The 26533-nt window shown below is 43.6% G+C and overlaps 1 protein-coding gene across 1 annotated transcript in view; it reads right to left on the reverse strand.

Moving 5' to 3' along the window:
• LOC121005009 (inositol 1,4,5-triphosphate receptor associated 2-like) overlaps positions 1–26533 on the reverse strand; it is an 88243-nt gene that overhangs the window by 44829 nt on the left and 16881 nt on the right. Inside the window, exons 9-16 of the mRNA XM_040437502.1 lie at positions 25259–25336; positions 25071–25127; positions 23954–24013; positions 23323–23387; positions 23132–23234; positions 22568–22708; positions 21572–21673; positions 21085–21248 (exon numbers count right to left, since the gene is read on the reverse strand). Of these exons, the coding sequence (XP_040293436.1) occupies positions 21085–21248; positions 21572–21673; positions 22568–22708; positions 23132–23234; positions 23323–23387; positions 23954–24013; positions 25071–25127; positions 25259–25336 (770 nt within the window). The remainder of the gene's footprint in view (positions 1–21084; positions 21249–21571; positions 21674–22567; positions 22709–23131; positions 23235–23322; positions 23388–23953; positions 24014–25070; positions 25128–25258; positions 25337–26533) is intronic.

Below are 26533 nucleotides of genomic sequence, written 5' to 3' on the forward strand. Positions count from 1 at the left end.
GTCAAATATATAAAGAAATCTTGAAAATTCTGACTCCTATGTACAAATCTGTAACTACTATAATACTATACCTATATATAAGATTATAAACTACTATAATACTTCCTCCTATGTACAAAAACATTACTATAATACTGCCTATGTACAAGAATATAACTAGTATAATACGGTCTTCTAGGTAGAAAAATATATTTACTATAATACTGTCTTTTAAATACAAGAATATAGTTATTATAATACCCATGTACAAGAATATTACTATTGTAATAACGCCACTTACGGATAAAGTCATACTACTGTAGCTTTTCCTTCCAAGGTCGCAGAATAAGAATTCAGCAGAGATTTGCATCTGAACAGATATTGCGCACCTCAGACTTAGGGTCCATTCACACGTCCGTTTTTTCTTTCCTGATCTGTTCCGTTTTTTGCGGAACAGATCTGGACCCATTCATTTTCAATGGGTCCTGGAAAAAAACGGACAGCACAATGTGTGCTGTCCGTTTCCGTTGTTCCGTTCCGCATGTCCGTTTAAATATAAAACACGTCCTATTCTTTTCCGCAAAATTCGGATCCTGGTGCAATACAAAGTCAATGGATCCGCAAAAAACGGAAGACATTCGGATGTCATTACGTATGTCATCCGTTTTATGCGGATTCCGTTCCTGGAAATTACATTTAAATAATTATTATTTTTTTTTTTAAAAGAAATCCAAACAACTTTATTTGCTTATTGAAATGTATACATGTTTCCGTTTTTTGCGGATCCGCAAAAAACGGATGACATACGGAAACATTTTCAGGAACAACGGATCCGCAAAAAACGGACCGGGATATAGAAAAATACTGACGTGTGAATGTAGCCTTAAAGGGGTTGTCTCACTTCAGTAAGTGGCATTTATTATGTAGAGAAAATTAATACAAGGCACTTACTAATATATGAAAAAAAAAAAAAAAAAAAAAAGATTTCAGCTCACCCACAGTCTTCCTTCGCCGTGCATGGATCCTGGACCAGAAATCCATCAGAACAGTAGAAAGAAAAAAAAAAAAAAAAAAAAAAAAAAAAAGAAAAAAATCCAGCAGCAGGATAAAATCCAATTTCTTTATTTTTTCATTATAAAATCCATAGGCTGACCAGACAGGCAAGGTCTACACGTTTTGACTGTACGTCTTAAATCATGACCACATTGTGTTGTCACATACTCTGGTTTAAAAATCCTCTCTTTCCATAAGGCACGCCCCCAGCCAGGTGCCGAATAGTAATCAGCTCTAGTGCTGCTTCCAATGGCTTTCTCAAAATGCATGCAAAATGCTACTCAATTATAACACACCAAAAAAACAAAAAGGGAGTGACTCAGAGAATCCTTCTGGATTTTGAGTACTATTCAGCAATCATCTATTCAGGTCTCCTCCTTGTGTGGATTTAAAGAGGACCTTTCACTACAATAAAAAAATCTAAACTAAGTACAGACATGGAGAGCGGCGCCCAGGGATCTCCCTGCACTTACTATTATCCCTGGGCGCCGCTCCGTTCTCCCGGTATAGGCTCCGGTATCTTCATATGTTCGGCTCAACTGGGTGGAGCCTTCCGGCGTCTCCTTCCCCCAGGCTGGAGTGCTGGCCAATCGCAGCGCTCAGCTCATAGCCTGAGAGAAGAAAAAAAAAACTCAGGCTATGAGCTGAGCACTGCGATTGGCCAGCGATACAGCCTGGGAGAAGGAGACGCCGGCAGGCTCCACCCAGTTGAGCCGAACATATGAAGATACCGGAGTCTATACCGGGAGAATGGAGCGGCGCCCAGGGATAATAGTGCAGGGAGATCCCTGGGCGCCGCTCTCCATGTCAGCATACTTAGTTTTCATTTTTTATTGTAGTGAAAGGTCCTCTTTAACCTCTTCCGGACACAGGGCGTACAGGTACGCCCTTATGTCCTGGTATATAAGGACATCAGCGGGCGGTGATCGGAACCCGGTGCCTGCTCAAATCATTGAGCAGGCACCTGGGGAAAATGCGCCGGAGGGTCCTGTGAACCCCCGTGTAGGCGATTGCAGCAAACCGCAGGTCAATTCAGACCTGCGGTTTGCTGCGCTTCCGGTTATTCGGGTCTCTGAGGACCCGATAACCCGGAACAGGATGGTGATCGGTGGTGTGTTTTACCCCACCAATCACTATCCTTAGATCCTGAGTGGTGATGGTGACATCACCGCACTGAATCGCTTCTGATTGGTAGGAGGGCGGGCCAGCGGGAGATTCAAATGATAGCAGCGCTCCTCTCCTCCTCCTTTTGTGTCCGGAGCCCGAGGAGTGGAGCATCACCCCATCTGTGCCCCAGCACCCCCCCCCCCCCCCATCTTATCTGCAGGTAATTAGGGAAAGGTTGGGCTAGGCAGGGAACATAAAAGGGAAAGTTAGTGGTAAAAAAAAGTTTTCTTGCATCACCCTAAGTAGGGTGTCTAGGGTCCACAGCACAGCTGTGTGACCCTAGACCCCCCCCAGGGGTGCTGCCGCTTGCCCCCCTCCACAACTTTTTTGGGGCACAGGCATTTTTCTTTTTTGTGTGTACGCTGACTGTGGCCGGCACTCTTAGCGTCCGGCCACTGTTAGTGCATCGCACACCCCACCGCTGATCAACTTCGGACTGTTGATCAGCGGTTTTGAATTTTTTTATTAATTATTTTTTCACATTTTACCCCTTTTTTTTTCCTGTTAGTTTTAGGGATAAGTACGCGAACACACGTGCCCCCACACACACTGAATAAAGATTTACATGCACACGCAGACACACACTCCCCTATGGCCCGCCGGATGTTCTCGGCAGAGGAGGCATACGCCCAGCTTGCCTCCTAGTGAGGACGAGGATGACCCCACTTTCCTGTCGTCATCCGCGTCCTCCTCATCATCTAGCGATGATGAGCCCCCAAGGCGGCAGAGCAAGGGGACCGCCATGCTAGGGACCCTGTGGCCCACCCTAGTACGAGCAGCTTTGGGGCTCGTACTAGTTTTCCGGCCCACCAGTTAAATCCACCGGAGCCCCCTGCCAGTGAACTTGTCTGGTGTACCCCAGAGCGATTTGAGCCCATGATTCCTGAGTTTGTAGGCCAATCAGGAATCCAGATTTCAGGGCTTCACTGAATGACTTTAGTCTTTTTTTCAGACACCAACTGGTAAATCTAATGGTGGAGCAGACGAACCTGTACGCCCAACAGTTCGTTGCTCAACACCCGGGCTCCTTTTTGGCTAGGCCCGGTGGCTGGACCCCGGTCAGTGCAGCCGAGATGAGGACATTTTGGGGCCTCGTGCTGCACATGGGCCTAGTCAAGAAACCTAGTGTCAGGCATTACTGGAGTGGGGACGTCCTCTACCAGACCCCACTTTACAGTACGGCCATGACACGTACCCAGTTTGAGGCCATCCGGAAATGCTTGCATTATTCAGATAATGCAGCAGGTCCCCCCCCAAGGTGTTCCTGCCTATGAACATCTGTATAAGATACAGCCGGTCATCGATCACTTTGGGGCCAAATTCGTACAGGCCTATGTACCTGGAAGGTAGGTCACGGTTGATGAGTCTCTCATTGCGTTCAAGGGGAGACTAATTTTCCGCCAGTATGTTCCCTCAAAGCGGGCGAGGTATGGCGTGAAGCTGTACAAACTTTGTGAGAGTACCTCAGGGTACACTTACAAGTTTTGTGTGTACGAGGGGCGAGATTCCCGTATTCAACCCCCAGAATGTCCCCCCACTCTGGGTGTTAGCGGGAAACTTGTGCGGGACCTTATGCACCCACTGCTAGATAAAAGGTTATCACCTGTACGTGGATTACTTTTATACTAGTATCCCCTTGTTCTAGTCCCTCGCCGCCAGATCCACGTCCGCTTGTGGGACCGTGCGGAAAAATAAACGCAGCCTCCCTGCCCACCCCCTCCAGGTACCTATCCCCAGGGGTGAGACCCGTGCCCTTACCAGTGAAAACCTGTTGCTGGTCAGATATAAGGACAAGAGGGATGTCCTTTTACTGTCCACAATTCATGGAATCGGCATCACCCCTGTCCCTGTGCGAGGTACTGCGGTAACGGTCCTCAAGCCCGATTGTATCGTTGACTACAATCGGTATATGGAAGGAGTTGATCTCTCTGATCGAGTCCTCAAGCCATATAACGCCATGTGCAAAACCCGGGCATGGTACAAAAAAGTTGCGGTCTACTTGGTGCAGGTTGCCTAGTACAACTCTTTTGTGCTGTCCCGGAGCGCTGGCAACACAGGGACATTCCTTCAGTTCTATGAGGCAGTCCTCAAGGCCCTGATCTTTTTGGATCGGGAAAGAGCAGGCCGGAGTACCTCGGGAACTGGAGGCGCCCGGATCGTCCCTGGCCAACACTTTCCATGTGTGGTCCCCCATACTGGAAAGAAGGGACGAACCCCAAAAAAAGTGCAGAGTGTGTCGCAGGAGGGGGATACGGAAGGACACCACTACTCAGTGCGACATGTGCCCCGATCATCCAGGCCTCTGCATTGACTGTTGCTTCAGGGAGTACCACACTTCCATGGAGTACTAAATTTATATCCCAATTTAGCCACTGACTATCGGATAAAAAAAAACTGGTTCTCAGACTGGACACCAAAAAAAAAAATTTTTCAACTAAAATAAAAATAAAAAAAATATTTAAAAAAAAAAAAAAAAAAGTATACAAATTAGGTATCACCGCGTCGGTAATAATCTCCTCTACAGACTTCAATAATTTTTTATTGAGTACTTTGCATAATACAGTACATGCATGCCCATCACGGCATAATAGGGACTAGATAACCACAGCATCCAGTTATTAAGACATCGTATGCGTACGGAAGAGGAAGCAAACATTAGTTCGCAATGCATGTGATGATTAACGGACTCAACCACTTCCGATGTTGTCGGAGTACAAGGTAATTTCCACCTCCGCGCTATTACATTCCGTGCTGCGCTTATCAAATGGGCCGTTACCCATCTCATCTTGAAAGGAATGACTTCTAAGCCTATTCCCAGAATGGAAAGAGCAGGGGTCAAATTGATTGTTGAATCCGTGACCTGCCGGACTAAAGCTTCCATCGCGTGCCAGAATTTTCGGGTGTAAGGGCATTCCCACCACATATGTAAGGGAGTACCAACTGACCCACACTTCCTCCAACATAATGGGGAGTAGCCAGGTGAACAGTGGGCTAGTCTATTTGGGGTCAAGTACCACCTGAGTTGTATTTTCCTGGCCCGCTCTATATGATTTAGACATTTAGTGCAACTGAAGGACCATGACATTGCTTCCCTCCACTGGCTCATGGAAAACTCTGCACCCAGCTCTTGTTCCCATCTTAACATAAAAGATTGTTTCCCACTATCTTGGTCTAATAAGTTTAAGTATACATCAGAAATCTTCGCTCTAAATTGCAGGGGTGATGCGACATAGGGCTGCAAAGGACTCTTACAAGAGTGAATAATCTCCTCTATAAAAATACCCCATGACCTAACCCCCCAGATTAACATGGTCCAAAAAAAAAAAAGAACTTTTGTCACCTTACTTAACAAAAGTTTTTTTCTTACTTAACAAAAGTTTTAATAGCAAGCGATCAAAGTCATATAGCCCCCAAAATAGTGCCAATAAAACCGTCCTCTCATCCCTCAAAAAATGAGCCCCTACATAAGATAATCGGCTAAAAAAACAAACAAAACATTCTTAGGTATCGCTGCGTCTAAGAATCTCCTCTATAAAAATACCCCATGACCTAACCCCCCCAGATTAACACTGTCCAAAAAAAAATATATATATAAAAAACGGTGCAAAAACAGCTATTTTTGGCACTTTTCCATTTCAATCCGTTTTTTCCGGTAACAAAAGCAAGGGTTAACAACCAAAACTTAATATTTATTACCCTGATACTGCAGTTTACAGAAACGCCACATTTGTGGTCGTAAACTGCTGTATCAGTAAAAGGCAGGGCGCAAAAGGAAAGGACCGACATGGTTTCTGGAAGACCGATTTTAATGGCCTTTTTTATTGACACCATGTCCCTTTTGAAGCCCTCCTGATGCACCCCTAGAGTAGAAACTCCCTAAAAGTGACCCCATCTAAGAAACTACACCCCTCAATGTATTCAAAACTGATTTTACTAACTTTATTAACCCTTTAGGTGTTCAACAGTTAATGGCAAATGGAGATGAAATTTCAGAGTTTAAATTTTTAATAACCTTACCTCACAAAAATGTAATATAGAGCAACCAAAAGTCATATGTACCCTAAAAATAGTCCCAACAAAACCGCCACCTTATCCCGTAGTTTCCAAAATGGGGTCACTTTTAGGGAGTTTCTACTCTAGGGGTGCATCAGGGGGGCTTCAAATGGGACATGGTGTAAATAAACCATATGGCACACCTTTCCCTCTACGCCCTACTGTGTGCCCGTACAGTAGTTTACGGCCACATACGGGGTGTTTCTGTAAACAGCAGAGTCAGGGCAATAAAGATACAGTCTTGTTTGGCTGTTAACCCTTGCTTTGTTAGTGGAAAAAATAGGTTAAAATTAAAAATTTGGCAAAAAAAATAAAAAATGGAATTCTCATTTCATCCCCATTTGCCAATAACTCTTGTGCAACACCTGAAGGGTTAACAAAGTTTGTAAAATCAGTTTTGAATACCTTGAGGGGTGTAGTTTCTATAATGGGGTCATTTTTGGGTGGTTTCTATTATATAAGCCTCACAAAGTGACTTCAGACTTGAACTGGTCCCTAAAAATTGGGTTTTTTAAAAAGGTCTGAAAAATTTCAAGATTTGCTTCCAAACATACGCCTTGTAACATCCCCAAAATATAAAATATTCCCAAAATGATCCAAACATGAAGTAGACATATGGGAAATGTAAAGTAATAACTATTTTTGTAGGTATTACTATGTATTATAGAAGTAGTGAAATTGAAACTTGGAAATTAGCAATTTTTTTTACAAATTTTGGGTAAATTTGGTATTTTTTTTTATAAATAAAAATAAAATTTTTTGACTTTATTTTACCAGTGTCATGAAGTACAATATGTGACGAAAAAACAATCTCAGAATGGCCTGGATAAGTCAAAGAGTTTTAAAGTTATCACCACTTAAAGTGACACTGGTCAAATTTTAAAAAAATGGCCTGGTCCTTAAGGTGAAATAAGGCTGTGTCCTTAAGGAGTTAAATACCCTTTCTATACCCATGACACTTAGGCTTGTCAGGTCACCCTGATGAACTTCTCTGAAATGCCTAGATAGCAGAGACGTTCAGCAACTTGAGCCACTTACTAATGTATTGTTATTATCCATATTTCTTCCTTTTTTGGCTAGATTCATTTTTCCATCACCTTATACACAGCTCGTTTCCAGGATTACAGACCACCCTGCATTCCATTAGTGGTGGTCGTGCTTGCACAATATAGGAAAAAGCTCCAGCTTATGTGCAGTGCCACTGTCCCGGCCACCAGAAAGGCTGACGCTTTTTCCCCATAGTGTGCAAGCACGACCACCACTAATAGAATGCAGGGTGGTCTGTAACCATGGAAATGAGCAGTATATAATGGGATGGAAAAATTAATCCAGCCAGCAAAGGAAGCAATATGCAGAATCACAATACATTAGTAACTGGCTTGTATTAATTTTCTCTACATGATGAATGCCACTTACTGAAGTGAGACATCCCCTTTAATACATTTATAAAAGAGATAATGAAGCAGCAACTAAAGCTGTATCTATAGAGAACGTAGATCTGAGGTTATAAAGGGCCATGAGCTGACTGCTTGGTAAGATCAGATATAAAGCAGAGCAGGATTTTTAATAAGGCGAGACTGTAACGAAGTGCAGCTCACCACATCAAAGGAATAAACATAAGAAGTTTGCGTCTTTGGGTTGTTTCAGCTCCTGTAAAAAGTTGGGTAACTATTCAATATGGCTCCAAAAGGATCTTCCTCAGATGACAGCTAAGACTAGGTTTACATCTGTAGTGGAGGTTCTGGCAGGAGCTTCCATAGTTTATTCCATGAATATATAAATCCCACCGATCGAATAGTTATCCCCTATCCTATCTAACTGGAATACCCCTTTAATCCAGCCTAGGTAGAGCTTAAGCCTTTGATTCCATATGTATTTGATGTCTAAGGCTATTAAAAAAAAACAAAGAAAAAACGCAAATCGCCATAGAGCAGATAACCACCCAATATATTCTATTGACTAACAGGGTCGATCAGGTTTCCTGTACGAACTCCGGCATTGTGCCAGACAAACCACCACTGCATGCATAGATATTGTGATAGATAGAGATAGAGATATACAGTATATATAATATCTATATCTCTATCACAATATTAATGCATGCAGTGGTTTGTCTGGCACAATGCCGGAGTTCGTACAGGAAACCTGATCGACCCGGTCAGTCAATAGAATATATTGGGTGGTGTTGTGGAAATTTCATTATGCGGACATTTTATCTTAGGATGTGTGTGTGTTTTTTTTATAGATTGTCATCTGTCCGAAGAACGCTCTATCAGAGGGTACATGGGTTGAATTGGGACCAGTGGTAAAACCGTCAGTATGAAAACCTACTCATGGGCTTGGAGACGTGTTCTCAGTGTGTAGGGGGGCGTTTGCCGGTTTGTGAGCACTAAGTGCAATGCACTGGGCTTCTTCCCTTCAAATGTCTATACACATTAGAGAAGTGAAGTCTGCATAACGAGAGATACATATTATACCTCTGCTGCGGCTTCGCTATCCCTTTCTGGATACATATCTGCTTTTAAGACATGCATATCTGCCTTGTCGGTATACTCGTACCGTATACGGACAATAGCCGTAGCAATGTCTCGCAGATAGTCTCAAACCTATAAGAACCAGTAGAATGATCTTCACTAGATACTGGTCACTTTGAGTAGTATTGAATGGGATCCATGCTGACAGTGATGGGGGATGGGCGGCCACCTGGCTGATCAGACAATGGACATGACTCATCCTTCCTTATACAGGGATGGGGTGTGTGCATTGCACTGTTCGGCCATGTTGATGCCCTCCCCTGTCCTTTGACAAGTCTCATCTTCCTGTGTCATCACTTCCTGTATCCTTGTTACATGAAGTAAGTGGTCGGGTGACTGGCCAGCCCCTTTCTATTGTTACTGTGACTAAATAAAAGGTGAGCAGACTGTGGAGGAGGAGGAGGAGGAGGAGGAGGAGGAGGAGTGCTCAGCAAGAACTCAAGATGGTAACACCTTTGTCTGACTGCGGTTGAGGGATTTGCCTTTCCTTACACAAACTTTGATTAGAGCGGATTACAACTATTAATATTTCTACAACAGTGGTTATCTGCTCTATGGCGATTGCGTTTTTTAATAGCCTTAGACATCAAATACATATGGAATCAAAGGCTTAAGCTCTACCTAGGCTGGAGTAAAGGGGTATTCCAGTTAGATAGGATAGGGGGATAACTATTCGATCGGGGGGGGGGGGGGGCTCCCCACCGATCACGAGAAAGGGGCCCTGTACCCCCTGCAGCCCCCCCTGAAATGAAAGGAGCGGCCAGTGGGGAATGTGTTCGGCTGCTCTATTCACTTCTATGGGAATTCCAGAGATAGCCGAATGTAGAAAATCTTGGCCACCAGACTATTAAACGGGATAGAAGGTCTCAAATAACGTGTGGTCAATAAAAAGAATGGCCACGTGATTTACATATTCCAAGAACTTTACAAAGGACCAGGGGACATTCCTTCTGTGTGGAGAAAAGGCGATTTAGACATCAGTACAGGAAAGGATTCTTTACAGTTAGAGACAGGCTTGGACTGGCCCACAGGGGTACAGGTGAATCCCCCAGTGGGCCCCTGAGCAAGGTGGGCCCCTAGTCTCCCACCCCCTGCACAAGTGGCACATAACACAGACTTACTGCACTACATACATATATTCAATGTACAGCACCGCCAACAGCCTATGTTCTTATTAAAACCTGATAGTGTGACGGTAAGTGGTTAATAATCTAACGCCGAAAGGCGTCATCTCTGCGGCGCTCCCAGGTCACACTAACGCCGATTGGCGTCATCTCGCGTGAGCCGAGATTTCCTGTGAACGCGCGCACACAGGCGCGCGCGCTCACAGGAACGGAAGGTAGAGAGTTGATCTCCAGCCTGCCAGCGGCGATCGTTCGCTGGCAGGCTGGAGATGTGATTTTTTTAACCCCTAACAGGTATATTAGACGCTGTTATGATTACAGCGTCTAATATACCTGCTACCTGGTCCTCTGGTGGTCCCCTTTGTTTGGATCGACCACCAGAGGACACAGGTAGCTCAGTAAAGTAGCACCAAGCACCACTACATTACACTACACCCCCCCCGTCACTTATTAACCCCTTATTAGCCCCTGATCACCCCATATAGACTCCCTGATCACCCCCCTGTCATTGATTACCCCCCTGTCATTGATCACCCCCCTGTAAAGCTCCATTCAGACGTCCGCATGATTTTTACGGATCCACTGATAGATGGATCGGATCCGCAAAACACATACAGGCGTCTCCCTGGAGCCTTCCAGGGGGGGTGATCACCCCATATAGACTCCCTGATCACCCCCCTGTCATTGATCACCCCCCCCCCGTCAGGCTGCATTCAGATGTCCGTATGATTTTTACGGATCCACGGATACATGGATCGGATCCGCAAAACACATACGGACATCTGAATGGAGCCTTATAGGGGGGTGATCAATGACAGGGGGGTGATCACCCCATATAGACTCCCTGATCACCCCCCTGTCATTGATCACCCCCCCCGTCATTGATCACCCCCCCCCGTCATTGATCACCCCCCCCCCCCCCCCCCCCCCCCCCCCCCCCCCCCCCCCCCCCGTCATTGACCCCCCCCCCCGTCATTGATCACCCCCCCCCCCCCCCCCCGTCATTGATCACCCCCCCCCGTCATTGATCACCCCCCCTGTAAGGCTCCATTCAGACATTGTTTTGGCCCAAGTTAGCGGAAATTATTATTTTTTTCTTACAAAGTCTCATATTCCACTAACTTGTGTCAAAAAATTAAATCTCACATGAACTCACCATACCCCTCACGGAATCCAAATGCGTAAAATTTTTTAGACATCTATATTCCAGACTTCTTCTCACGCTTTAGGTCCCCTAGAATGCCAGGGCAGTATAAATACCCCACATGTGACCCCATTTCGGAAAGAAGACACCCCCAGGTATTCCGTGAGGGGCATATTGAGTCCATGAAAGATTGAAATTTTTGTCCCAAGTTAGCGGAAAGGGAGACTTTGTGAGAAAAAAATAAAAAATATCAATTTCCGCTAACTTGTGCCAAAAAAAAAATAATTCTATGAACTCGCCATGCCCCTCATTGAATACCTTGGGGTGTCTTCTTTCCAAAATGGGGTCACATGTGGGGTATTTATACTGCCCTGGCATTCTAGGGGCCCCAAAGCGTGAGAAGAAGTCTGGTATCCAAAAGTCTAAAAATGCCCTCCTAAAAAAGGAATTTGGGCATGTTTGCGCATCTAGGCTGCAAAAAAAGTGTCACACATCTGGTATCGCCGTACTCAGGAGAAGTTGGGGAATGTGTTTTGGGGTGTCATTTTACATATACCCATGCTGGGTGAGATAAATATCTTGGTCAAATGCAAACTTTGTATAAAAAAAAAAATGGGAAAAGTTGTCTTTTGCCAAGATATTTCTCTCACCCAGCATGGGTATATGTAAAATGACACCCCGAAACACATTCCCTAACTTCTCCTGAGTACGGAGATACCAGATGTGTGACACTTTTTTGCAGCCTAGGTGGGCAAAGGGGCCCATATTCCAAAGAGCACCTTTCGGATTTCACAGGTCATTTACCTACTTACCACACATTAGGGCCCCTGGAAAATGCCAGGGCAGTATAACTACCCCACAAGTGACCCCATTTTGGAAAGGAGACACCCCAAGGTATTCCATGAGGGGCATGGCGAGTTCCTAGAATTTTATATTTTTTGTCACAAGTTAGTGGAAATTTTTTTTTTTTTTTTCTTACAAAGTCTCATATTCCACTAATTTGTGACAAAAAATAAAAGCTTCCATGAACTCACTATGCCCATCAGCGAATACCTTGGGATGTCTTCTTTCCAAAATGGGGTCACTTGTGGGGTAGTTATACTGCCCTGGCATTCTAGGGGCCCAAATGTGTGGTAAGGAGTTTGAAATCAAATTCTGTAAAAAATGGCCAGTGAAATCCGAAAGGTGCTCTTTGGAATATGGGCCCCTTTGCCCACCTAGGCTGCAAAAAAGTGTCACACATCTGGTATCTCCGTATTCAGGAGAAGTTGGGGAATGTGTTTTGGGGTGTCATTTTACATATACCCATGCTGGGTGAGAGAAATATCTTGGCAAAAGACAACTTTTCCCATTTTTTTATACAAAGTTGGCATTTGACTAAGATATTTCTCTCACCCAGCATGGGTATATGTAAAATGACACCCCAAAACACATTCCCCAACTTCTCCTGAATACGGCGATACCACATGTGTGACACTTTTTTGCAGCCTAGGTGGGCAAAGGGGCCCATATTCCAAAGAGCACCTTTCGGATTTCACTGGCCATTTTTTACAGAATTTGATTTCAAACTCCTTACCACACATTTGGGCCCCTAGAATGCTAGGGCAGTATAACTACCCCACAAGTGACCCCATTTTGGAAAGAAGACATCCCAAGGTATTCGCTGATGGGCATAGTGAGTTCATGGAAGCTTTTATTTTTTGTCACAAGTTAGTGGAATATGAGACTTTGTAAGGAAAAAAAAAAAATCATTATTTTCCGCTAACTTGTGACAAAAAGTAAAAAGTTCTATGAACTCACTATGCCCATCAGCGAATACCTTAGGGTGTCTACTTTCCGAAATGGAGTCATTTGTGGGGTGTTTGTACTGTCTGGGCATTGTAGAACCTCAGGAAACATGACAGGTGCTCAGAAAGTCAGAGCTGCTTCAAAAAGCGGAAATTCACATTTTTGTACCATAGTTTGTAAACGCTATAACTTTTACCCAAACCATATATGGATGTCGTTTTTTTTGCAAAATTTTACAACTGAAAGTGAAAAATGTCATTTTTTTGCAAAAAAAAATCATTAAATTTCGATTAATAACAAAAAAAGTAAAAATGTCAGCCGCAATGAAATACCACCAAATGAAAGCTCTATTAGTGAGAAGAAAAGGAGGTAAAATTCATTTGGGTGGTAAGTTGCATGACCGAGCAATAAACCGCTAAAGTTGTGGAGTGCCGATTTGTAAAATAGGGCCTGGTCTTTAGGGGGGTATAAACCTGTGGTCCTTAAGTGGTTAAAGAAACTCCCCAGTTTATTATTATAGACACAATCAGGGCTGAGATGAATTCTAGGTAGAGAGGAAAGCTGCCGGTGTCCTCTTCTCCCCAGGACCTACCTTCTCAAAGTTGCTGCAGGGACCCTCATATTCAATCATCTGGTAGCATCATGCTGTGTGAGCAGGTAATATTTGAATCCATCTGTACAGTGGGCACCCAAAATAAATTTTACTGGTGGGCCCTAGGCACCCCAGTCCGACACTGGTTAGAGTAGTCAAACTATGGAATGTCACACCCCCAAGAGGTACAGTAGAAACTGCAGATACTATGTAATCATTTAAAAAAGAGCTAGATGCTTATCTAATAGCAAAAGGCACTGATTGTTATAATGAATCTCACAAATAAAGTCGTATAATTGATCAGAGAAAGACTGAACCTAAACCTTTTTTCAATCTATGCAACTATGGGCGTTAATCATTCGTAACCCTTTCACATTGACCTTCGATCCTAGCTTACTGAAGTCCTCAGCCTTAGGTGAACCTCAAAGTTGATTTCACAGACGTATATAGTAGGCAAATCCTGTGTCTGGCTGCTGGGAGTGAGTACTTCTAATCCTGCTATGCCATCTACACAGGTAAGCATATTGTGGTGTCTGGGAATTGACGGGGGCCATATTGGATATCTGTAGTGTCCCACTCCAGGTGGATGGGAACACTCCAAAATTGTTTGTGCCATCCTATGTCATTTCTTGTATTTTCCTTTGTCAATGCTGTTAAATTCCCATTTCAGGCTGGTTCAATGCATTACACATGTCCACCTCTAGGTGTCACTTTAACACCATTTATATAGGTCAGACACAGGAAGTTAGAGAGGAGATTAGGAGTGAGAAGTCAGGAGGAGAGGAGACAGACTAATCTCTGTCGTCCTGGGCCTAGCCCAGGGAGTGAAGCTACTTCAACCTTTGTAGTCCAAGACTAGGACTTATGCTCTTAATCCGTGGAAGGGGTATTACAGTAAAGGATCAATAATTGTGAAAAGTTGCACAAAATACAGCAAAGAATGGAGCAGAGAGTTTGCCTGCCATGAGGGAGACCGCCCTTGGGTTGCTGAATTGCTGAAGCACTGAATATTGCTGAATTGCTAAGTGCAGAATAGAACTTACATAGGATCCAAACTGCTATTGAAAGGCTGAGTAACCAGAGCAAGATCAGGAACCAAGTACAAGTAAGATCATCATTCCTATACAGTTGAGCTGGAACCTATATCCACCACCTCACTGAGCCTGTTATTGAGATTTACAGTTTTACCATCTGTATTTATGACAAAGTGCTGCTATACTTCTTGCAAGACAAGTAAAGTTCCTGTTTAGTTCAACTACTGCCCCTCATCATTCAACTCTATCTCCTAATTGCACCTTATGGTGCTGGCGTCACAAACAACACAGGGGCCCAGCCACCAAAGCACTCCAAGCATACCCATTACCATCAAGGGCACCTCAACTTCTATCTGGCTGGTGTTCCCTGCAATAGAGAGTGCCCCCGAGGATTTAGTGCCGTCTTCCCCTGCACTGCAGGCCAGCCCAGGGGACAACTGAACTGTGAGTACTACTACCCTCACTCGGCACATCATCACCATTACACTCACATATTGCCCCTGAGATCCGTAAAAGAAGAATTGACAATGAAAGGCACAGGAGATAAAGAGTAAAGAAAACTGCAATTAATGGAAAAGGAGACTGAAGGGCAGAAACTACATGATAATGGGGATTGGAGAGGGAGGAAGTGTAAAACCACAAAGGTGGGAAAAGAAAATGAACTATGAGAAGGCATGCCTCCCACTCATCTTGGATCCAGTTATGGAATTCGGCCATGTGTCCCAATTGCCACTGTATCAGATTCTTCTGGACGCAGATACAGTTGAATAAAATGGTGAAGCAAGGAGCAGTCTGCTCCCTTCTTCCTAATTCACCCTGTAACATGCCATTGGTGCAGGCGGGCATGATTCACTTACGTCATCGCACCTGCTGTGCCGAGCCCCAGACAGGATTGACTGGACCAGAAATGCAGTGAGAGATCTGCTCAATTCATCATGGGAACATGGGCTAGGTGCATTTGAATTTTGGAGGCACAATATTGTGTGGGCAGGCACTAAGGGGCATCTTTACAGTTTGGAGACATTAAAGGGGTTGTTCAGCAAAAAATAATCTACAGTTTTTAAACCTGCACCAGGCTCTGAATTATTTTATAATTGCATGTAATTAAAAATTTTGCATAGACACTGGGTTAGTTAATAAAATGTATCTGTATACCGCCACCTACTGTTTGTCTTTTTGCCGCACATGCTCAGTTTCATCCTTCAACTGGCTCCTGAGTCGTGATAGGGAGAGCATGGACACACCCCCTGAGCTGTAATAGGGAGAGAGCTCCAGGAGATAAGCCACTCCCCTTGAGCGGTCAGCTTGATATACAGTCAGGTCCATAAATATTGGGACATCAAACACAATTTTAACATTTTTGGCTCTATACACCACCACAATGGATTTGAAATGAAACAAACAAGATGTGCTTTAACTACAGACTGTCAGCTTTAATTTGAGGGCATTTACATCCAAATCAGGTGAACGGTGTAGGAATTACAACAGTTTGCATATGTGCCTCCCACTTGTTAAGGAACCAAAAGTAATGGGACAATTGGCTTCTCAGCTGTTCCATGGCCAGGTGTGTGTTATTCACTCATTATCCCAATTACAATGAGCAGATAAAAGGTCCAGAGTTAATTTCCAGTGTTCCATTTGCATTTGGAATCTGTTGCTGTCAACTCTCAAGATGAGATCCAAAAGAGCTGTCACCATCAGTGAAGCAAGCCATCATTAGGCTGAAAAAACACAAACAAACCCATCAGAGAGATAGCAAAAACATTAGGCGTGGCCAAAACAACTGTTTGGAACATTCTTAAAAAGAAGGAACGCACCGGTGAGCTCAGCAACACCAAAAGACCCGGAAGACCAGAGAAAACAATTGTGGTGGATGACCAAAGAATTCTTTCCCTGGTGAAGAAAACACCCTTCACAAAAGTGTGCTAGGTCAAAAACACTCTCCAGGAGGTAGGTGTATGTGTGTCAAAGTCAACAATCAAGAGAAGATTTCACCAGAGCGAATACAGAGGGTTCACCACAAGATATAAACCATTGGTGAGCCTCAAAAACAGGAAGGCCAGATTCAAGTTTGTCAAACGACATCTAAAAAAGCCTCCTCAGTTCTGGAACAACATCCTATGGACAGATGAGTCCAAGATCAACTTGTACCAGAGGGATGGGAAGAGAAGAGTATGGAGAAGGAAAGGAACGGTTCATGATCCTAAGCATACCACCTCATCAGTGAAGCATGGTGGTGGTAGTGTCATGGCATGGGCATGTATGGCTGCCAATGGAACTGGTTCTCTTGTATTTATTGATGATGTGACTGCTGACAAAAACAGCAGGGTGAATTCTGAAGTGTTTCTGGCAATATTATCTGCTCCTATTCAGCCAAATGCTTCAGAACTCATTGGACAGCGCTTCACAGTGCAGATGGACAATGACCCAAAGCATACTGCAAAAGCAACCAAAGAGTTTAAGAGAAAGAAGTGGAATGTTATGCAATGGCCAAGTCAATCACCGGACCTGAATCCGATTGAGCATGCATTTCACTTGCTGAAGACAAAACTGAAGGGAAAATGCCCCAAGAACAAGCAGGAACTGAAGACAGTTGCAGTAGAGGCCTGGCAGAGCATCACCAGGGATGAAACCCAGCGTCTGGTGATGTCTGAGTTCCAGACTTCAGGCTGTAATTGACTGCAAAGGATTTGCAACCAAATATTAAAAAGTGAAAGTTTGATTTATGATTATTATGTCCCATTACTTTTGGTTCCTTAACAAGTGGGAGGCACATATGCAAACTGTTGTAATTCCTACACTGTTCACCTGATTTGGATGTAAATACCCTCAAATTAAAGCTAACAGTCTGCAGTTAAAGCACATTTTGTTAGTTTCATTTTATATCCATTGTGGTGGTGTATAGAGCCAAAAATGTTAGAATTGTGTCGATGTCCCAATATTTATGGACCTGACTAACTCTAGCAGAGCAATGAATGGGGAGATCTCTGGTTCCATGTGAGGTACAGGGCTGGTTCTAGCTGCTCTCTCAGTATTAGGCCTCATGCACACGACCGTTGTTTTGGTCCGCATCCGAGCCGCAGTTTTTGCGGCTTGGTTGCGGACCCATTCACTTCAATGGGGCCGCAAAAGGTGCAGACAGCACTTCATGTGCTGTCCGCATCTGTTGCTCCGTTCAGTGGTCCGAAAAGAAATAAATCCGTGTTTTGTGGACCGCAAAACACACAACGGCTGTGTGCATGAGGCCTTAAGTGTAAAGCAAAACAACTTAATTGTTAAAAAAAAACAAAAAAAAAAACAAAAAAAAAAAACAGTCACATCATCCTGACATGTCTAGCTTAAAACCCTAACAGACTCTTAAGCGCCAGCAGTAAACCTAGCAAAGGTCAGGGGAGGTGCTGAGCAGTAAATGCTTGCATGACGTGATTTCAGTACAGTGGCGGGAGAGAGATCTGTCTCCCTACATGACGCTTCGCCGAACGATTAAGTAATGTTTACATACACATCATGAATACAGTACACAGGCGCCATCAAGGACAAAATCTCCTGCTCCACACTGCCAAATCTCTACAACCCCAAAATGTCAAGTACAGCTCATTAACCCCCTCATGTGGGTCAAGGAATTTTAAAAGGGTACTACTTTTGTAGTCTGGCTCCTCTGTTTCCTGTGCAGCTGAATACCATATACAGTAATTCTCCCTGTTATCAGCCATATCAGGCTGTTCCACTATGTACGGTACAAGAATGTAACTATAATACTGCCCCTATAAGTATAATACTGTCCTACAGTGCATTTAGAAAAAAAAAAACTCTCAGAACCTTTCAGTTTTTATACATTGTTATATTGTGGCCTTATGCTAAAATAAAAAAAAGTTCAATCCCCCCCCCCCCCCCCCCCCCCCCCTACGCCCCTTCAATCTGACTGGGATATCCCATAATGAGAGAGTGAAAACAATGTTAGAAATCTTTGCCAATTTACTTTAAAAGTAACGCTTAGAATCTTGCAGACATACAGTAAGTATTCAGGCCCTTTACTAAGGACTTGGTTGAAGAACCTTTGGCAGTGATTACACCTCCAGTCTTCTTGGGTATGATGCCACAAGGTTTTTACACCTAGATTTGGGGATTTTCTGCCATTCTTCTCTGCAGATCCTCAAACTGTCAGCTTGGATGTGGATGCTCCAATCAGCAATTTTCCGGTCTCTCCAGAGATGTTTGATTGGGTTTAAGTCAGGGCTCTGGCTGGGCCACTCAGACATTCACAATGTTGTTGTCCCAAAGCCACTCCTGTGTTGTCTCGGCTATGTGCTTAGGTCCATTGTCTTGTTGGTAGGTGAACCTTCAGCCCAGTCTAAGACCCAGATAACTCCGGATCAGTTTTTCCTTAATTTCTCTTTGCTCCATTCAATTTTCCCTCAAACAACCAGTATTCCTGTTCCAGTCGCTGAAAAACACCCCCACAGCATGATGCTACCACCACCATGCTTCACTGTAGGGATGGTATTGGGAAGATAAGCAGTTTCTGGTTTCCTCCAGACATGATGCTTAGAATTTAAGCCAAAAAGTTCAATTTTGGTTTCATTAGACCAAAAATTCTTGTTTTCTCACAGTAGGATTCCTTTAGGTGCTTTTTTTTATTTTTGAAAACTTTCATGTGTCTTTTTATTGGGGGAAGAGACTCATTCTGTCAACTCTGCCATAAAGCCTGGATTGGTGGTGTGCTGCAGTGATGGTTGACCCTTTTTGTAATTTCTGCCATGTGTACAAAGGGTAGTACCCCAGAGTGTGCACTACCATTCCTATACCCTGCTACCATCTCTAATGGCTAACCAATAATGTAATCTGTGTATTTATTCCAGGTCCTTTTACACTGTGCCTTAATAGTATTGCTGTGAAACAGTTATGTTCATGTACTATGCCTGGTTCACTTGCAGATGGCAATGTATCTGACAGAGAAAGATCTCTAGATAGAATGGAACTCACCATTTCATTCTCCCCCCTGTTCGGCTAGAGTGGGCTAGTCCTGCTTCCTACCAAGAGAAGGGTCACAGGAAGCTAGGGATAGTTTAGAGTTGGAAGGAGAGAGAAGATCCATGGTGCGGGAGGGAAATGGCCCGCCTCCTACAGCAGGAGTCTCTGAAGGGAAGCAGCTCATAGAGCACCATAACTCCTTACAGTTTACAGACCGAGTATTATGATGGGGTCAACAGTCAAAGGCACAATGTTCAAAAGATACCAGAACTGTCAAAAAGTCCAGCTACCAGACCAAAGCCAGAGTACGAGAAAGCAAGGTATCCAAGTTTGCCTGCCAGTTTACCCCAAAACCTGCTGGAGCCAAGAGAAAGATCCAATATTGTCTGGATGGAAGTTCATTCAAGTAAGGCCTCTTGCACACGACTATGTATTTTGCGGTCCGCAAAAAACGGATCCGCAAAAAATACGGATTACATTCGTGTGCATTCCGTATTTTGGAACACAGAATTTTGGAATGGAACAGCTGGCCCTAAATAGAACAGTACTATCCTTGTCCGTAATGCGGACAATAATAGGACATGTTCTATTTTTTTTGGCGAAACAGAAACACGGACATACGTAAACGGAATGCCCAAGGAGTACCTTCCGTTTTTTTTTTGCAGACCCGTTGAAATGAATGGGTCCGCAAAAAACACGGAACGGACACTGAATTAAAATACGTTCATGTGCATGAGGCCTAAAGATGTTAAACTGTTACTAAGACTAGACCCTTACTCCACCAACCATCACTCTCCCCTTTATTGCTTCAGAACCTAACCCTGGGGAGTGACTGTATCCAGGTAGGAACACTGTGACACACACAAAACTAATAAGGCAGCATCACCACAGGATATTTGGAGGTCAATCAAATTACCATTGGGTTCTTGGTCATCTCTTACTTTTCCCCTCATTACTTAGTTTGGTGTGGTGTAAGAATTAAGGAGGCCATTGTGCTCTTGGGAATTTTCAGCACATTTCTTGTACCCTACTCCAGATGTGTACCTCCTCACAATGCTGTGTCTAGGCTCTACAGGCAGTTCTTTTGTCCTCATGGCTTGGTTTTTGTTCCGATATGCTTTGTCATGTGCAGATTGACTGGGGAAAGCTTGGATTTTTTTGGATTTTTTTTAATTGTAGCACAAGGTCACAACTTAAAATGTAAAAAAAAAAAAATTAAATTAAATAAAAAAAAAATAAGTGAAAGGGTCTGAAGACTACAAATATGCTGTCTCTATGTTCAAGAGAAATGCTACTATAATATTGCTCTATATGTGCAAGGATATACTATAACTCTTGCCCCTATGTACAGGGGTATAGCTACTATAATACTGCTCCCTATGGAGTGCATAGATTTGACTGGGTAGATTATTTAAACATTACTTCCTATGAGATGTCAGGATTGTGCCCATTCAGACTACTGACGTTAATGTCTGTATGCTGTTTAAGCATAAAATGGACAACACTTACCCATTATAGTCAATAAGCCAACTCGCATGTGCAATTTTCCATTTTTTGCAGGATCCACATATTAAGTATAGATAATTTGGTCATATAATTCTGTCACCACATGGAGCAGATGACCTTTCCCCTCCCCATTACACACCTGGCAGTCAGTTCCTTTTTCAGGTGGAGCTGCTCAGTTTTCATCCTCCGCAGATTTCCAGATAACTGTGCAAACTCCTTGTCCAGAGAATCCTTATGCTTCCCAAGCTGCTTCAGGCTTTGCTCCCAGATTTTCCTCCTTTCCCGCAAATCCTTTTGTAATATCTATGGAGAAGCATAAGGTTCAAGCGGAAATGACCCAAAATACGACCCTATAGAATAAAAGCCCCAGTAAAATCTGGTGTCTGTTCAGACAGGATAATAGCAATGTTTTTCTTCTTCTGCTACTGGTAAAGTTGGATGACAACCAATATGGATGCAAATAGGGACTCTTACCGCTTTCTGAGATTACAGAATGGCAAATGAAGTGGAATGAAGAAACACCACACAAAGGACATGAAGATTATAGGGTAAAGAAAAACTCCTCCTATGTATTTTTTGCAGCATTTTCTGTTTAACCATAACACACACTCTAGGGACATGTTTACCTCCAGCATCTTCCCAGAGAGAACCTTCACATCAATATCTGACCCAATCAGATGTTGGAGGGGGACCAACAGTTGGTCGAATATTGTGCTGGTGTCTTCTTGCTGGAGAGAAAAACAAAACAAAAACAAAAACAGCCTCATCAGCCAACCAGACCTCATAGTCTTCTGTGGGTTCATAGGATAAAAGGTGTACCTATACAGGGTGCAGATGTAGCAGTTGCCCTTTGTCTCTAGTGGCTGAGGGAGCTCTATCCTCCCCTTTGACAACACCCTGAGATAGCTGTAGAAACCAGATGGAAGCCTGGTCCAGGGAACCTTCATCAACTAAACCAAAAGACTACCCCTGACAGAAACAGAACAGACTTCTGGAAGGTACAGAACCATCAAGCTAGTTAGTTTATGGCAAAAGACTTTACTGTTTGTGGAAAAGATATATTCTTTTTGCGCACACCACGGTTTGAGATGGACTGGTCACCTAGATCTAGTTTCTGCACCCCGCATACTGGGAACTGCAGAAAGGTTCAATGAGAATGGAATTGCATGCCTGTGGTTATTTGGGAAGATTGCAAAGTGTACTTGGGGCGAGACTCAGGGAGGATTACTACAAGCATTGCTGCTGCTTATAAACAACTATTGGGAAAAGCTTACTCTCCACTATACCTCAGACCTGTGCCGATTTAAGCTGTATGTGCTGCAATTCATCTGTTCAGTAAAGAGAGACTGTTTATTATAACCAAAACTGTCCTGGTACTTTCCTCCACCACCATCCACCCGCTGTGCAGTTGCACCTGTCCTCCTGCCTTGCACCCAGCTATCCACATATCCAGCATCAAGGAAAGAAGGGTTGCACCCCGCCATATACTGAACACTTGGCCCAGGGAGAACTGAAGGACAGGTCACCATGAGTAACTACCACCACTCCCATCCTCTTCGAGGTCTCTCCCCTGCGGTCCAGGTTTTTACACAAGGACTAAAACAACCAACCACCATCCTCACCAGTGTCTGCAAAACAGCTTTGAAATCTGCAGCTACTTGTTCGTGGCCAGGTCCTTGAAGCAACAACAAAACCTCCCGATCCAACGTGACGTCAAGAGAAGATGTTCGTCCGGCAGAGAACATCCAGTCAGTTGTAGACACCTGGGCACAGAAGATGAGGCTCAGTGGGCAAAGATAGAGACCTTTAGGAAGCATAAATGTCTTCCATTCACCACAATTTTTTTTTTCAGTTAGGTAAAAAAAAATATAAAAAAATATTAAAAGCAGTTTAATCTTAATTAATCTTGACAGGAGTCAGAACTTCGGTTTCAGATACATAGCTCCAAATTTCCTGCACAGAAGAATTGCATAATATTCTGAATGCCTGCAGCCACCACTAGAGGGATATTAGTAAAGACGCATATATTATGGAGTTCAATAGGCACTGTATATGCAGTGAGCTCCCTCTAGTGGTGGCTGCAGACAGACAATATCATTATGTAACCATGTCTATGCAGGTGACTTGAGCAAAGTAAAAAAATAAAATGCATCTGGAGTTACATAGTAAATTCACATGGCGGTCACCTCTAATGAATGCTGCGCATATTCCAGCTCTGTGTGCAGCGAGTTCGGGCCTCCGTTAATGACACGATTAAGTTGGCAGGTAATTGGAGAGTTTATTCCATTCCTGGAATGGATGCAGAATTAATCCAGTCATAAGATAAAGGATCATGATTTAAGGTCACAAATCTAAGGTATCTGCTTGTGGGACTCACGAGAGAAGCTCCTGCTCCATTCGTTGCAGATTACTCTCCATTTTGCTCTTCTCGTTTCTCAAGTTCTGGGAAGGACATTAGAAGAAAGGAGAATTAAAGAGGGCGTTCCACCAACTGAGTCTTCAGGCGCATCTATTATGTGGGAGCAATCTTAGGCCTAATAAAGGCTGACAAGGTCAACCCATACTCACATGAACGTCTGACCTGACTATCACTACAAGTTGTCCAAGGGCTATTTTCCCCCTTTAATGAAGAAAGTTAGGTTTAAAAGGCACCAGATGAGGCCTCCTTCAATATTATACCCCATTACGGATGCTCTAATAAGCTTAAAGCTTGCCGTTTGCAATTGTGCCTACTGAATGACTCTCCCCTAGAAAATGGCTTGTTACACAAAATCCTTTCCCTCTGTGAGCCATTAGCTAATCAGAAGTGATGGCAAAGAAGACATGGCCTAACTTCTAAGAAGCAGGAAGAGTGTAGCATCTAAAGAAATCAGAGAACACCTACATTATCTTGGAAAAAAGTGTCATACAAGGTGAACCAGGCCTGGGGTTCAGGACTCCTTTAAAGAAGCACTATCACAAAAAATATTTCCTTCCATTGTGTGGGTAGATAAAGAGGACGTTGTTACCTCGATGACCGAGCTATACTCCATTAGTGAGGACTTCATCTCTTCGACATAAAGATCTTTCTGCAATAAAGAAGAAGAGGAGCGGCGGATTATAATAGTGGTGGTTCAGGTGGCTGCCCGGGGCACCTAGGAGGTCCATGGTCAGTCAAACTGGCCTTCATTTTACAGAGATAACGTAGAGTGTTAATACGTTGTCATACATGGAGGTGATACATTAATATTTTTACTGCCTTATCAGTTGTTTTTAAATACATTTAATAAAACAATGCTTTTAATTTGGAACTATAAGGACTAATTTTTTCATATATGATAAATGCACTACATACAAGGCAGCATGGGGGCAGAAGCTGGAAGAGCAAAAACCCAGATGGCAGCTACCTCTGTAATGGCAAGTTGAGAGTCTCAGAAATGACCCTCAGGTTAGTATAATTATCTTAATGTATAGCAAAGCTAAAGTTTGTTAAGGGTATGTTCACACAATGCATTTGTAGTACAGTTATTTTCCAAGTGACTCAGAACCAGGTGGCAAAAACCTCAAGTGCTGGGTGAAGCACTTAAATCCAAGTGAAGCACTTAAAAGCCAAGTGGCAGTAAACCATGTGCATTTTCTGCTGCGCAGCAATAACTGCAGCACAGCCACTGTGGGCATGTACCCCTCCGCAGCTCTTTTTTTTTAGCATGATTCCTCAGATCATGATATTATATAGGCCTAGACTTGAAACATGTCAGAGAGAAGAGGGCAAGTTGTCTGGCCTCGAACTAAATATATCGTTTTTCTTGTCTAGGGTCCATATTAGGGCTTTGAATTTATTTATGGGGGTTGACTGTACATATGACGTTCCCCAAGGTTTGGGGAACATCCCAAGGTCTATGGTGTACTTTATCTGCCCCTAAAGGGAGCAACTGGTTAAACAGAGGATTGCCTTGGCTGATACTTTGAAGTTGTTGCAGTGTATTAGGTCATAATGTGTTTTCGGCCACTGAATGTAAATAATAAATGTCAACATTCATTGGCAGCAAGCAAAGATTTTATAAATGGTAATTAAAAAACACAATATTAGGAATTTGTAGAACTTCAGAGACTGCCGTGATAAAGGGGCTATAATACTCCACTGACCACCAACAATCCTGCATCCTTCTTCTGCAGCGCGCTCTCCAAATCAGTCAATTGTAACTGGAGGGAAAAGATCAAAGAAAATAATGAACAGGGGAGGATTCCAAACTATTATCACCCTCCTTCCCCCCCATTGTATAGGGTTTTATTGGAGATGGAGACTCCCAGTGGACACAGAGTCCGGATATTACCTGGAGCTCAGCAACTTTATCAGTGACTTGAGACAAAGTATTTCTGATCTCCTCAACTTCCAGGGCGCCGCGCAAATTCTGTGAATGAAACAAGACATCAAGATCCAGGAAGAACTGTCACTTGTATGTGTGTGGTGATGCATATGTAGTCAATGCACTGGTCTCCATCCTCTATATGTAGTCATGTTAATATTTTAAGGGGTCCCCCATTCACTCTATGGAACAGCCGCATCCTATTCACTTGAAAGAGAACGGAGCCATCCCATTCAAGTGAATGGCGACGCCATAATTGTAATTACACTGCTCACCACTGCAGTTGCAGCAGCAAGCTGGATAAACAATGAAGAGAAGGCAGCGCTTGTACAAGCGCTGCTTTCTCTTCAAGCAGCTGATCGGCAGGGATCTGAAACCAGGCACCCTTGCGGATCTGATATTGATTACCTATCCTGAGGATAGGTCATCAATATAAAACAAAGACAATCCCTTTAAATTGCCCACCCATCATATTAACCGCGGCTTTAACAACTTTTTCCGAGTGTTTAATACGGACGATTTATCCTCAGGATAGGTAGTCAGTATCTTGTTGGTAGGGGTCCAATTCCCAGCAGCCCCATAAATCATCCGTTTGAAGAGGCCGCGGAGCTACGTTGAGCGCCACAGCCTCCTCACTCCTCCTCATTAGATACTTCATTTTAGTTTCACCTGCCAAATGCTTTGTACGTATTGCCTTGCTCATTTCACCTTGTACACTGTGTAACAAATTTGTACTGTTACATTTGAATAAAAATACAAAATCGGTTGTGGCGCTCACTGCTTCTAAACAGATAAAAATCGGTGAGGTGCTGGGAGTTGGACCCCCACTGATCAGATACTGATGACCTATCCTCAGGATAGCTCATCAGTATTAAAACACTCAAACCCTTCACTGTGTTTAGTTTGGATTGAAAACATCTAATATAACCAGCATGTGTCACTGTTTCCTATGTCTAGTCTATGACTGGCAGTGCTCCCCTTAAAACTTAATGCAGGGGTCCGCCCAACAGAATCCAGTTCTCAGTAAGGCCCCTTTCACACGAGCGAGTTTTTCACACGGGTGTAATGCGTGACGTGAACGCATAGCACCCGCACTGAATCCTGACCCATTCATTTCAATGGGTCTGTGTACATGAGCGTTTTTCATGCAGTCCTGGCCCCATAGAAGTGAATGGGGCTTCAGTGAAAAACGCATTGCATCCACACGGGAAAAAAAATGAACTGAACGCAATTGCAGACAAA

The sequence above is a fragment of the Bufo bufo genome, chromosome 1, assembly GCF_905171765.1.
Source record: "Bufo bufo chromosome 1, aBufBuf1.1, whole genome shotgun sequence".
Classification (NCBI taxonomy): Eukaryota; Metazoa; Chordata; class Amphibia; order Anura; family Bufonidae; genus Bufo; species Bufo bufo.